Below are 12,329 nucleotides of genomic sequence, written 5' to 3' on the forward strand. Positions count from 1 at the left end.
TATAAGTGCACTATATGCATGCGCAGTGCCTGTGGAGGACTAACTGTCACCCCTAGACCTGGAGTTGCAGATACCAGATACCTGTGAGCTATGCTGTGAACACTAGGAATTTCACCTGGGTCCTCTGAAAGAACAACCAGTACTCTTAACTGCTCAGCCATCTCTCCATCCCCAGAAGCATGTTTTACTGTTACAGGTCTGATAATTTCATTCCTACCACACACGGAAATGCAGTAAATATTACAACAGAGAAATGTAATGATAGAAAATCATATGTGAAAAGAAGGCAGCATAAATTACCACCAGATTAACCTAAAGAGTCAAGAGTTCACCATCAGCCAGGTGTGGTGGAGTATGTGCATAGTCCCAGCACTGAGGAGGCGGAGGCAGGCACATCTCTGAGTTTAAGGCCAACCTGGTTTTCAGAGTGAGTTCCAGGACAGCCAGTACTCTGTCTCAAAAATTAAAAACAAAATAAAAAGGGTGGGGGTATTACAAAAGAATACCAAGCAATGATGGCACGCCACATGAATCTATAAACAGAACAGCTTCTATGATTTCCGACAACATTAACAATGGTAACATTTTAGAACATCTTTTTAGCTAAGACACAGTTCAGCCAAAAAGCAATGTATTTCCAAATAGACAAGAAACTATATACCAAATGTAATGACCAACAGTTAATGAAATATATTAGTTTTCAGAGAACATACTGCAAAATGGTAATATAGCACTCAGCAATATCAACAATTAACTTGATGTTAATCAAGATCTCCAAACATCTTGTCAGACAAAAATGTTGAATGTCACAAAGGTTTATCAAGATGGAGCTCAACCAAGACTAGTCACAAAAGGAGTGCATGAAAGATCTGACTCAGCAAACAATGGAGAAATAGAGAGGCCTTTAGAAGATGCCCCGGCACTTCCCTGGCTCACTTTCCCTGCCACAGGAGGAAGCCTGGCTATGCTCAGGAGCGTAACACAAGCTCAAGTCCTTTCTAACAGAGCTGTGCTCCCTCACCATCCTTTAATACAGTAGTAGCCCAAGCTACTGCTTCTTCTCAGCTAGGAGTGCTTCCCAGGTCAAACCAACGGCTTCCATACAGCCTCCAACCCGTGAATCAGTCTTGCCTTTGCTTTTTAGACAACGTGCTTACTTATTCTTACACATTTATTGACACTGTGCTACTTCCTCTTCAGGGTTCTGCTACAATTCAAGGATGAGGAAAGTCACTGCTAACGAAAGAAAACTTAATTGAAGAGAATAATGCATTTTTTCTATTTTCCTTCTTCTAAACACAAAATATTTTAAATTTTGTTTAGAAAATACTTTTAGGAGGTGGTTTAAAATGCCAGGTCAGGGGGACTGGAGAGATGGTTCCCTGGTTAAAAGCACTGTCTGCTCTTCCCAGCGCACATGGCAGCTCACAACCTTTTGTAACTTTAGCTTTTCAAAGGATCTGATACCCTCACACCAAGGCACATAAATTAATGCTAGGTAAGTTATAAAAAAATATATATAGAATGCCAGATCATGGAAAACAAACTTTTAGAAGTCCACAGTTCAACAGGGAAAGTGGAAGAAGTGACTTCCAAGCAAATGAGAGCAAAAGCTATAATTATTCTTTTTAATTCTTAAAAAGTGCAAAACAGTTAAACATTCAGTAAATATTTAGATTAAAAATGTACTTAGTAAGCATAATTTATACTTAGGCCACATAGCCACATAAATATTGTACAACAAAGATTCAAATATAAACCTACAGCTCAGGAACAGCACACACCAAAAAAATGCGTATGTCAAAGTCCTCACTTTTCAACAGAATTGGTCCCCTCCTCCCCAAGCCTTAAATTCAACTCATTTTTTATGCTAAAGTAATAACGTACACTGTAATAGACATGACAGAGAAATTTCTGAGTATCATTTAGGTCCATACAAAGCTCTTGAAATAACAAATGTACTGTCTGGAAACCTTACCCGTTTTAAAATTTTGACCTTGTGCTTCCCAGGGTCATCTGAGTGTCTGTGTTTATCGTCAGTGACTGCGTGCTTCGATGATGTCAGCTTTCCACACTCCATCCTTTTATCTTCGCTGTGGGCTTCGATGGGAGCTTGGGCTTCAAAAATCTCTGTGTCTAGTATGTCAGTCTTTTTATCTTCTTCAGCACAGCACCTTACACAAACATATTCTTTGTCTTCCTCTCCCATTTGCTGTGCTTGAGAAAGACTTAATCCAACACAGTCTCCATGAAACCAGTCATCACATCTCCCACAGCCGACCATAAACCTGAAAGGGGGGAGAAAGGTGATTTGTTTTAAAACCTTAGTATCAAGTGAAAATGTTTAATGTTCAGACACTGTTCCTATTTTCCATGAACGCAACAGTTCAACACAGAGCAAGTTCCCAAGGAGCATTCCATGATACCATAACTTTTACATCAAGCGACTCTCCTCTCTAATAAGAAATGACAAAAGACGCTGGTGGGGAATAGGAATGAGGACACAAGGCAGTCATGAAAACTGGTAGCCCACTGTACAAAAATACCATAGAACAAAGCACATAAAAAGACCCAGTCAGGTGTGAGAGCTCAATCACAATTTAAGAGGTGAGAGCGTACAGAAAACTGGGGTATTTGACTTAAAAAAAAAAAATCTAAGTATAAGTCTCTCATTCCTAGTAGCCAGCATGTAACCTGATTCTTTCTGATCCAATATATCATGTTGATTCAGCTGAAGGATTCTCGTTTACTTTTGGGTGTGGACTTCCTTCATGTCTTATGTGTTCTTGGAAATCAACTCATTTGCCCAATAAATAGCAGCCCATCTTAACAAGAATGCACTGGCATCTAGGTTTTGACTCTGATTTGCTGAGTTCTTCCTTTACTGTATTCCCTCATGATTCAGAAGCCAAGCAGTGGGTCACTTAAAGGTATCTGCAACTACTCAGAAATAAAATGGCAACTCATACATGATTAGCGATGCTATCAGCTCACTGGAATACTCAGATCTCTTCCCCCTTTTTTCTTTCTCTGTCTGGCAATTCTTATCTCAAAGATTTGGGGTAGCCCTTTATAATCTGAGCACTTGTGGCACTGACTTTGTTAATGGTGGCACCACCAAGCACGCCCTGCTCCTTTAAAAATGTGTTCTCTAACAGACGGAATGTTTAAACTAACCTGCGGCCTGATTTCAAGCCAAAATTGTCAAAATATCAAAGTAAGTACCAAAATTAGTGCTACATTTAGGAGGTGTTTTAAAAGTGGTGCCAAATCCATCCCTCCTCGACAGCAGCTCTTCATCCTGTGTGCATTTCTGTCTGCCCAACTACTACGCTGAGTCTTAGGAAACAAGCTACAATTGGCCCTTCTTTATCCTCAGTGGTCCTTCTGCTGCCAAAGTCATCAGTCAGTCTTCACCTTTACTATGATGCACTTGGTTTGAAAAATAAGGGTAAGTAGGTTTTATTCACAAGCCAGGAGAACATTTAAATAATGTAACATTTACTTGTAAGGAAGTTTCTCTTTGAAATGTTTGATGACTTCATGCCGTCTCAATGACAATTGCTCCACAGGGTAGGGATCTTGAAGAATTCTTTCATGTTTAATACTTTAATTCTCTTCCCTTGCTTCATGCAAAGTGTACATATTGCTATTTCCTGAAGCCAACTGCCTAGTATAAACTGCTTTGAGATTCAGAAGGAAAATGAGTGGTCCCTTCCTTCTCTTCTACAACCACAGCTGCACTGACTTCAAGTCAAGTTTGCATTGGTTTCAGTCTTAAATGACAGATCATAAAACAGTGTAAAAGCATTCTCAAACATCCATTTGATGTAACCAAAACAGCTCACTGATCTATGATCATAAAATTTATCAAGAAACCATCCCTCATTTCAAGTTTACTTTGGAAATGCTTACACTGAATTGTTGACATGCTTTGAAAACCAAATCTCTGTCATCTAAAGATGTCATTTTAGTACTTTAGAACAATGTTTAGATAAAACTTTCTAAAAAACACAAAAAAAATAGTAGCAAACACCCGTGTCCTGGGGCCAGGAGTGGGGTGGAGTTACTTTCATATAGTCAATTACTTGTAACTGTTAACACCAATTTCTACTTAGGAACTTCTAAAACCCATGAACTAAAAAAATGTTGTTGAAGCCAGAATAAGAGGAAAGAGAAGGGGAGTCAAGATGGCCGGAAGAAGGCCCCTTCTTGTCTCCTCTCAGGCTGTACTGCTTTAAAGACCCGAGGGCTAGGAGGGAATACTTAGAAGGCACAGCACAGGATTCACAGCAGTGGGATGCCAATACCTAGTACTCCAGTTCTTGCCCTGTCCTTGAATGTGTGGTTAATAAAAGAAGAAATTTCTTTATGGATAATATGAGTCTACTGTTGCTGAATAAGCTGACTCAAGCAAATCAGTATGTATTAATCAAGTGAAAAGGCAGCAACACTAATAGCTTTTGTTTTTCTACTATGCTCACATATAAACCAACAATAAAAACAAAAATCAGGTCTACTGAAAAACAGAAAGCAACTTGTATTTCTAATCTTAATTTTTTGGTAAGAGCCAGAAAAAAATCCTTAGAAAACCTTAGTTGTTAAAGTAAACTATAGAATTAATTCTAAGAAATCTCGATCTTAAAAGAAACAGGCCACAAATTAACATGAAAGGTATTACAATACGGGCCTACAGTTCTGTAGGTAATTTAAGTGACAGCCCCAAACATCCTGCCACTACATATAAGACTTTATTCCCCATAAATGCAAAATCATCTTAATAGTCAACCTAATCTTTGAAGATAGTTGACTTGAAAAATAGCCTATAAAACATAAAGAGAAAACCAGAATAATTTATTCTAGAAGCGTGTCCTAAGAATTAAGTTTTCTTTTCTGAATGTAACACTGTAACTTAATGTTACTAAGGAGACATTTTTTGCTGTTTGTTTTTGAAATTTTGTCCAACCTACAATTAGGGTTAAGAAAATGCATTATGAATTAAAGACACAAACATCTTCCAGACAAAGGAGGAAGAGAAGCTGAAGGTACATAACACAACGTGACTTTAAGAAAATTCCCACTCAAAATGTCTTCTGGTGAAAAGATTCAAAAGTCACATTTATGTAAAAGTAAACAAGAGTCTCATTTTAAAAGTATATTGAAGGGGAATGCCAGGGCCAAGAAGTGGGAGTGGGTGAGTAGGGGAGCAGGGCGGGGGGAGGTTTTGGCAACTTTCAGGGATAGCATTTGAAATGTAAATAAAGAAAATATCTAATAAAAAAGTATATTGAATAATTTTGTTATGTCTGTATTAAAGACCTATTGTCTCTAGGACAGAAGATCATAATGTTAGTCATGAAGACCCATAATACAAAGCCTAACATCCAACTGGACATATATAGAAAAAAGCTATTTCCATTGTAATTTATGTAAAATACTAATTAACTCTACTGTCACAAGTGCTATTTACAAATAGCTTTCAATATGACCAGTATATACAATCAGATAATACATTTCCATATTTCCCTAGTAGATCTGTATTTATGCATGTAAATTAAAATTGAAAAATTACAAATTGTGTGAAAAGTACGCTTTAGGTATTTAATGAATGGAAAGGCAATGTAACAATGTAGTGCTCAAGACTATACATGTATATAAAACACAACCAATGGCCTAGTTTCTTTATTCAGACTGAAAAAAAGGCACTAAAGGTGGCTAAAGAGCCAATTCAGAAGTTAATTATTTCCAATATACATCATCCAGATCAATTACACAGGGTCAACACCCAATCCCCACCACTATCATGCTAAGCTATATTCTAGACTGCAGCAAAGGAAGTTCATACTTTATATAGCAGCATCAGAAAGGGGGGAGAGGAAGGAAGGAAGGAAGGAAGGAAGGAAGGAAGGAAGGAAGGAAGGAAGGAAGGAAGGAAGGAGATTAAAGAGAATATGTAATCTTTATGTAGTCTTTTCTTTATGTAATCTTTATGTAATTTTTACTTTAAGTAGCTGCTGAAGTTATGAAGTGACTGTCACCACTACAGAGCTCCGACAAACTCCTGAAGACCACACCATTAGGACAAAAGTTATTATTAAAGAGCTAATAGTAACATACTGAACATGGGTTCAAACTATGCCAAAGGAATCCTTGAGGTTCCAAGTCCCTGACCATATGTCAGTGTTGTGAATTTTTTAAAGATACTAAATGAGACAGAGGGCTGGCTTTTATTAAAAGTACAATTAACAATGTGAGTTAATCCTTACATCGCTGAGATATAAAGTAAGCTCCCTTTGAAATATGTGAACATACCATAAATGTACAAACCATGAAAAGGTATGTAACTCGGATAAAGGTAGCACTATATTCAAACATGCTACAAAGTTTAAAAGCAAAGATATACTTTTTCATTGAGTAATCCCTGACGTTAAAAGAGGACACAAACAGTAAAGATTTCAGCAGTATAAAGGCGGAGCCGAGAGGACCCCAAGATCAAGGACAGCACAGATTATATACTGAGCTTTCAAACAGGCTCTGCTACAGTCTGTCTCCGAACAAACAAAAAAATGTTACCAACCTCTATGGCATAAAATTTAGTTTAACAATTCCCAAACCTCCCTCTTACTCCCAATGAAAGTGATGCACACCATGCTGATTACTGACTGCCTCTCTAAACTTGGTTTCACTTTTGTGTCATCTGACAGAGCTGGGAGAGGACACTGTCATGGGACTTTACTGTCTGTTTTCATTCTTTTTAGTGTACAGTCACTGACATAACTCTAAAGAGCAACGTTAGTACTTGATCAGCACCATCTGCAGCAGCAGAGACCACTTCATCTTTGTCCCTTCTCAAAAGAAAGCATAAGGAAATACTCCAAAGAGAGAGCATGGGATAAGCTTCGAAAAATGGAGTCCAAAATAACCCTATCATAAAAGTAGTGGTAACGTCGACTCTAAAAGATTTTCAAAGATCAGAACTCACCAATTCTTTGAACCATTAAACGTTCCAAAAACAAATACTTATTTTCAGTCTACTCCATAACACATACAAAATTCAGCTAGGTATTCTAACAGTTGCTTTTGCTATTGAACTTAGTTCCAAGATCAAATGTTGGTTTTGAAATGGTAACAGTTGGTGTTTCAAGTGCATCATTTAAAACAAAAATAACAGCTTCAAAAGAAAAATAGCCATTCCATTCAGAGCTTTACACTTTATTACTAGTTCTGCAGTCAAATAAAATGACATAAAACCTCCAGTCCTGAGGCAGCATAACAATTCTGATTAGCAAAATGGGTTTGGTTTTTATCAGATGCAATGACTACATCAAATTCTAACTGGTTACAATGAGAAAGCATGTCCATGCATATCAGACTGGTCAGACTAAGCTTTTTAAGATATTCTACAATGATCTAGCTGTAAATTCAATGGTTCCAGGTTGCTATCATTTATCCAGGGTTGGTAAGGAGTTTTTGGAAGTCTCTGTATATTAAAATAAATTTTTTCATATTAGAAAGTTCTCACAGATCCCAATCCTCATTCTAGAAGTTTCCCAATGTACACACCCATACAGATATGCACAAACACACACATACATACACACACACACACACCTGTTGCCATGTGGTTTTTTGCAAAACCCACATTGCTTGCTTGGAGTCCACATATATTTGCTTTCAATTGAGGTGGTCTGATCTGACCCTTCTTTTTTTACAGTAGCTATGTTGTCTGGGATGAACAATGGAGGCTCATCCAGAGAAAAACTTCGGCTGCTTCTCCTTTGGCGAGGCTGCAGGTTCCTATCAGGTTTTCTTGGCTTCAGTTTATCGTCCTCCTTAAGATGCTCACTGACTGGATGGTCATGCTCATCCTTCACATGGCTACTGCCCTTCCCCACAGCTGCCTGCTGCTGAGGCTTCTGGCTCTGTTTTTGACTGGAATGCACCAAGTGTCCAGTTTGTACAGGATGGGGAGGCTCCTTAGAGAAGCCAGAGTGACCATGAAGCTTATCACTATGAGGATGAGTTAAAGGTTTGGAAATCTGCATTGTGTTTTGATCCTGGGGCATTCTTTTCAATACAGAATGAGCTTGGCTTTTCACAGATTTAACTCCAGAATTACAACTCTGACTCTTCCAAACCTTATCACCTTGTTTTTTTCTCACTTTGACTGGCCTCTGAGAATCAGGCTGGGGTTCCGGCTCACCAGAATTTCGCTTCACAGCCTTGACATTAGATTTAGTTTTGCTATGACCTACTTCATGCTTTGCTGCCACAGTTTTTCTGGGTGTCTCTGTGGTCATGCTTTGTTTAGAATGAGTTACAGATTTTATGTGTTTGGGTTTTATGTTTTTGGGCTCTAAACCACTTCTATCATCCTGAAGATTGGCTGTTTCCATTTTAATACTTTGAGTAATATTCAATTGCTTTGAATTTTGGTCAAGAACATCACAAATAGTATTTTCTAAAGTGCTAGCTTCCGGTTCAAAAGCACAAGCATCAACTTCCTCCAAATCTGACTTATTGAACTCTGTGCTCTGTAACCGAGCATCATTAGACTCCGTGTCCTCACCATAGCCCAGTGTTTCCAACTCATTTCTCTGAGGTGAGTTCTCAGGTTTATCAACAATATCCACAGTATTCTTCAATTCCAAATGACATTCTGCCCCTTCATTCTTTTCTGCCTTATTTTTATTGGCACAAGCAGAGTCACTAGACACATCAGAAGATTCGGGTTCCTCGGCCGTCTGGTCACCTTCGCAGGGAAACTTCACCTCCTCTGATTCTTGATCAGGTTTTCCCCCTGCATCCTTTCCTTCAATGGTGTCATTCAGTTCACCCGAAACAAGATCACTCTGCTCATCTTCTCTAACTGGAAACTTAAATAACGGGCTACTGTTAGTCTTAGCTTTACATTCCATCAGAGCCTCAATGTTCTTCTCTTCCACACTAGCACTAGTCTCTGAGAGAAGTGGACAATCTAACTCAGGAGATGGCACGTTCACTTCACCCTGATTATTGCATGCATGTTTGGGATCAAACTCAGCCTCCTCCTTCATTCCAGCACAAGACGACACTGAAGAATCAACTGAAGATGCTGAGACTTCTGGCGCCACGTCCATCTGTTCAGCATGCCGGCCACTCCTTCTACTCTCCTTAGGGTGTTCAGATTTCAGTGAGGCATAAACTTCTTCTTTACCCTGACATCTTTCTGCTGGCTTCACCCCTACTTTAGAGGTAGATAAGGTCTTCCCAGATGGCTTTTTTGTGCTTAGAGTTGCTGCATTTGAACGCTTGGCAATAGTGCTTTGTCGCAAACTTCTTACTTGTTCTATCATAGGGGGAAAAATAAAATAAAAATAACTTAGCTATTTGCTATGTGCTTTTATTTCAGTAGTTTAAAGTATATTACTTCCTTATTCTGACATCTGAAACTTACCTGATCATATCAATAAAAATTTACTGAGACTACTCTTGATCATACATATACTAATATATAATATATATACATATGTAAATATATTATATATAAGTAGCCTAACATATTAATTTACATTGATTAGAGTCTCTTGAATTCTGTCAGATGAATAGAAATAGAAATTTCAAACTCATCTAATTTTAAGAAATATTTTCATCAAGTATCTTTTCTGTAAGAGATGGAAATCAAAATAAGCAAAATGAGATTCACTACCACTAATAACTGTCTTAAAGAATTATAACACATTCTAAACATCAAATATTTCTTATTATATAAAAATAAGTACAAATGCCCAAAGTCTTATATGCAAACAAAACCATGTATCATAAACAAGATCTATTGTTTCAAGGTATACCCTCTAAAAACCTCCAATTCCCACTTCAATGCATTTCCCTTTTACATTAAAGGCTGTTGTAAGACGTGAAACAGGTCTCCTGTAGCCTAGGCTAGACTCAAAAACTTCAAAATGGCCTTGAAATTGATCCTCTCTCCTCTACTTCTCACATGGTTTACAGGTTGTACTCTAGAACAACTGAGCTACTACACACATCTCCAGTCCCTATACTATTCCTATGCGAGTAACTAAAATTTGTTCCAAGAATGCCACACACAGACTGCCAAATGAATCAGTAACAAGAAAAAGTGTAAGTAAAATACAAAAGAAAAGCATGACGATTCCTTCTTTTACCAGTACTCCTAACAGAGTCCTGAGCCTAAAAATCTTCCCAAGAGAAGAAACACACAGTTCTTTTTAGAACTGAAAATAAAGAAAACTTTAAAACTTCACTAAATACAAAAGGAACTAACTTGTTTATTAAAATTCAAAATACAAGTATAAAGGTATCACTATCTTGCTAAATCAACTTCACATGATTTAAAGTTAGTCATTCAAAATTAAATGCCACCATACTACTACTTTGAATATGTCCAACCTGTCACTTCTCACAGAGGAGGAGACTACTGAAGAGCAAGCGCGCTTCTCATCCAGGTGATGCAGCAGGTCCTGGTGTAGCTAACAGCACTCTCACTCTTCAGTGTCCCACTGAAAAATCAACTACCTAGTCACCCCAGCCTTTGGAACTTTTTCTACTTCCCCTAGGCCGCACAATCTCTGAACATGTGACACAGTCAACAACTTTACAAAATTATGGGCTGGGGAGGTGGCTCAGTCCCTACAGTGCTGCTCTGCATCACGAGGGTCTGAGTTTAGATCCCTAACACCCACATACAGGATGAGCACGGCAGCACACGTCTGCAAAACCAGTGTGGGCAGGTGGCAGGGCAGGGTGCTAAGACAGGAGAGGCTCACTGACTTCCAGCCTAGTGGAGTCAAGGGGCTCCAGGTTCAGTGAGAGCTACTGACTCAAAACTTAAGGTAGAAGGTGATGGAAAAAGACAGTCCTAGAGTGCACACACACACCACACATGCACACACACAAATGTGTATATACAACACATAAAGAGAAAGTAAGTAAGAACGCATTACAAAAATGGTTTATGAACTGTTCATTACAGGCTCTGTTATTTTTAAAATCACTACCAGAGTTTTATTTCTGTATTCAGGGGACTATTAAGCTCTGAACTCTATGCTTGAAATAAAACCACTGAAAAACAACAAAAAAATTTTAGCTTTGAAGTAGCTGCTAAAATCAAAGTGGCATGATAGTCAGCTGAGCTGGGGTATTCTGATAAAATATTATTTTCAAATAGGAAGAAATTTATTAAGCAAAAAAGAAGCCTTTACTTCTTTAAATATAAATTGCCTTAATCTAAAGCATACCTTCCTATAGGCCAAAAAAAAAAAACCTTGTTATTTATTCTATATTTTTTTTATCTTATTTATTTCTTAAAGTCTCATGTACATGTGCCAAGTAACTGATTTTTTAAAATTAAGATTATATACCAAGGAAAGTATGATAAGGACAACCCTTGTTCCTTTAGGTACAATAAAGGATCTTTTCTGAAAAGGTATGAATTTACAGAAAATGAAGAGCGAGAGGAATAATGACACATTTTGTGATTCAAGCAAGGAACAATTAAGTAGTATACTTGAGACAAACAGTAAGCCAGCAAGTTATCAAATCCACCGTTTTAACACCCTGCCCTAAACCCCTAAAGCTTAGCCCCTTAAGCAATGGTTCTTAGCCTGTCAGTTGTGAGCCCTTTGGGGATAAACAACTCTTTAACAGAGGTTGTCTAAGACCATTGGAAAACACAGATATTTATGTAACAGTAGCAAACTTAGTTATTTAGTAGCAACAAAAATATCCTTATGGTTGGGGGTCTGCACAACATAAGGAGCTGCATTAAATGGCTGCAGCACTAGGAAGGTTGAGAGTCTCAGTCCTAGAGAATAAAAAGGGGTTCTAGACTAGGAATGCCACAGTTGAGAGCAGCAATACGACGACGGTAACTGTGAAACACAATTTATATAATACTGACAACAGATATTCTATCAACTTCCTTCTCGGGGTACCAAAATATGCTAATGGACCGCAGAAAGAACCGGAAGTCTTTCTGAGAATCCCAAAAGGCAAGTAAAGCTCAGCTCCTACACTCAGTCCATACAGCTGAGTTTCCCACAGTATTCGTTCCCGGAAACCAACATGGCAGCGTGCACTCACTGCTCCCCTGTCCTGCCTTTCCTAAGGCCCTGGCTCCTCTAGGGGTGTCAACTTCAGACTGAGGGAGCCTACACTCAGTAACACTGCAGCAGCAGGAACTGCTTTACCCACGAACGAACTAAGTGTGACAACAAAGTGACCTCTGCCCTTTCAGGCTCCTCACTGGCCCTAAAAAGCCCCATCTTCCGATGCTGTGTATGCTGGCAGTGGCCAGTGACTAGCCCTGAATG

At 38.4% G+C, this 12,329-nt stretch overlaps 1 protein-coding gene across 14 annotated transcripts in view; it reads right to left on the reverse strand.

The window, feature by feature from the left end:
• Phf3 (PHD finger protein 3) overlaps positions 1-12,329 on the reverse strand; it is a 71,581-nt gene that overhangs the window by 19,890 nt on the left and 39,362 nt on the right. For 9 of the 14 annotated variants that reach the window (XM_011238471.3, XM_006495838.4, XM_006495836.4 and 6 more), the window contains 2 exons: positions 7,612-9,328; positions 1,979-2,288 (listed from right to left, as the gene is read on the reverse strand). In XM_011238471.3, the coding sequence (XP_011236773.1) occupies positions 1,979-2,288; positions 7,612-9,328 (2,027 nt within the window). The remainder of the gene's footprint in view (positions 1-1,978; positions 2,289-7,611; positions 9,329-12,329) is intronic. The other 5 variants (XM_030252762.1, XM_030252764.1, XM_006495839.4 and 2 more) reach the window with 1 other exon arrangement.

Source organism: Mus musculus, chromosome 1 (assembly GCF_000001635.26).
Source record: "Mus musculus strain C57BL/6J chromosome 1, GRCm38.p6 C57BL/6J".
In the NCBI taxonomy this organism is placed as follows: Eukaryota; Metazoa; Chordata; class Mammalia; order Rodentia; family Muridae; genus Mus; species Mus musculus.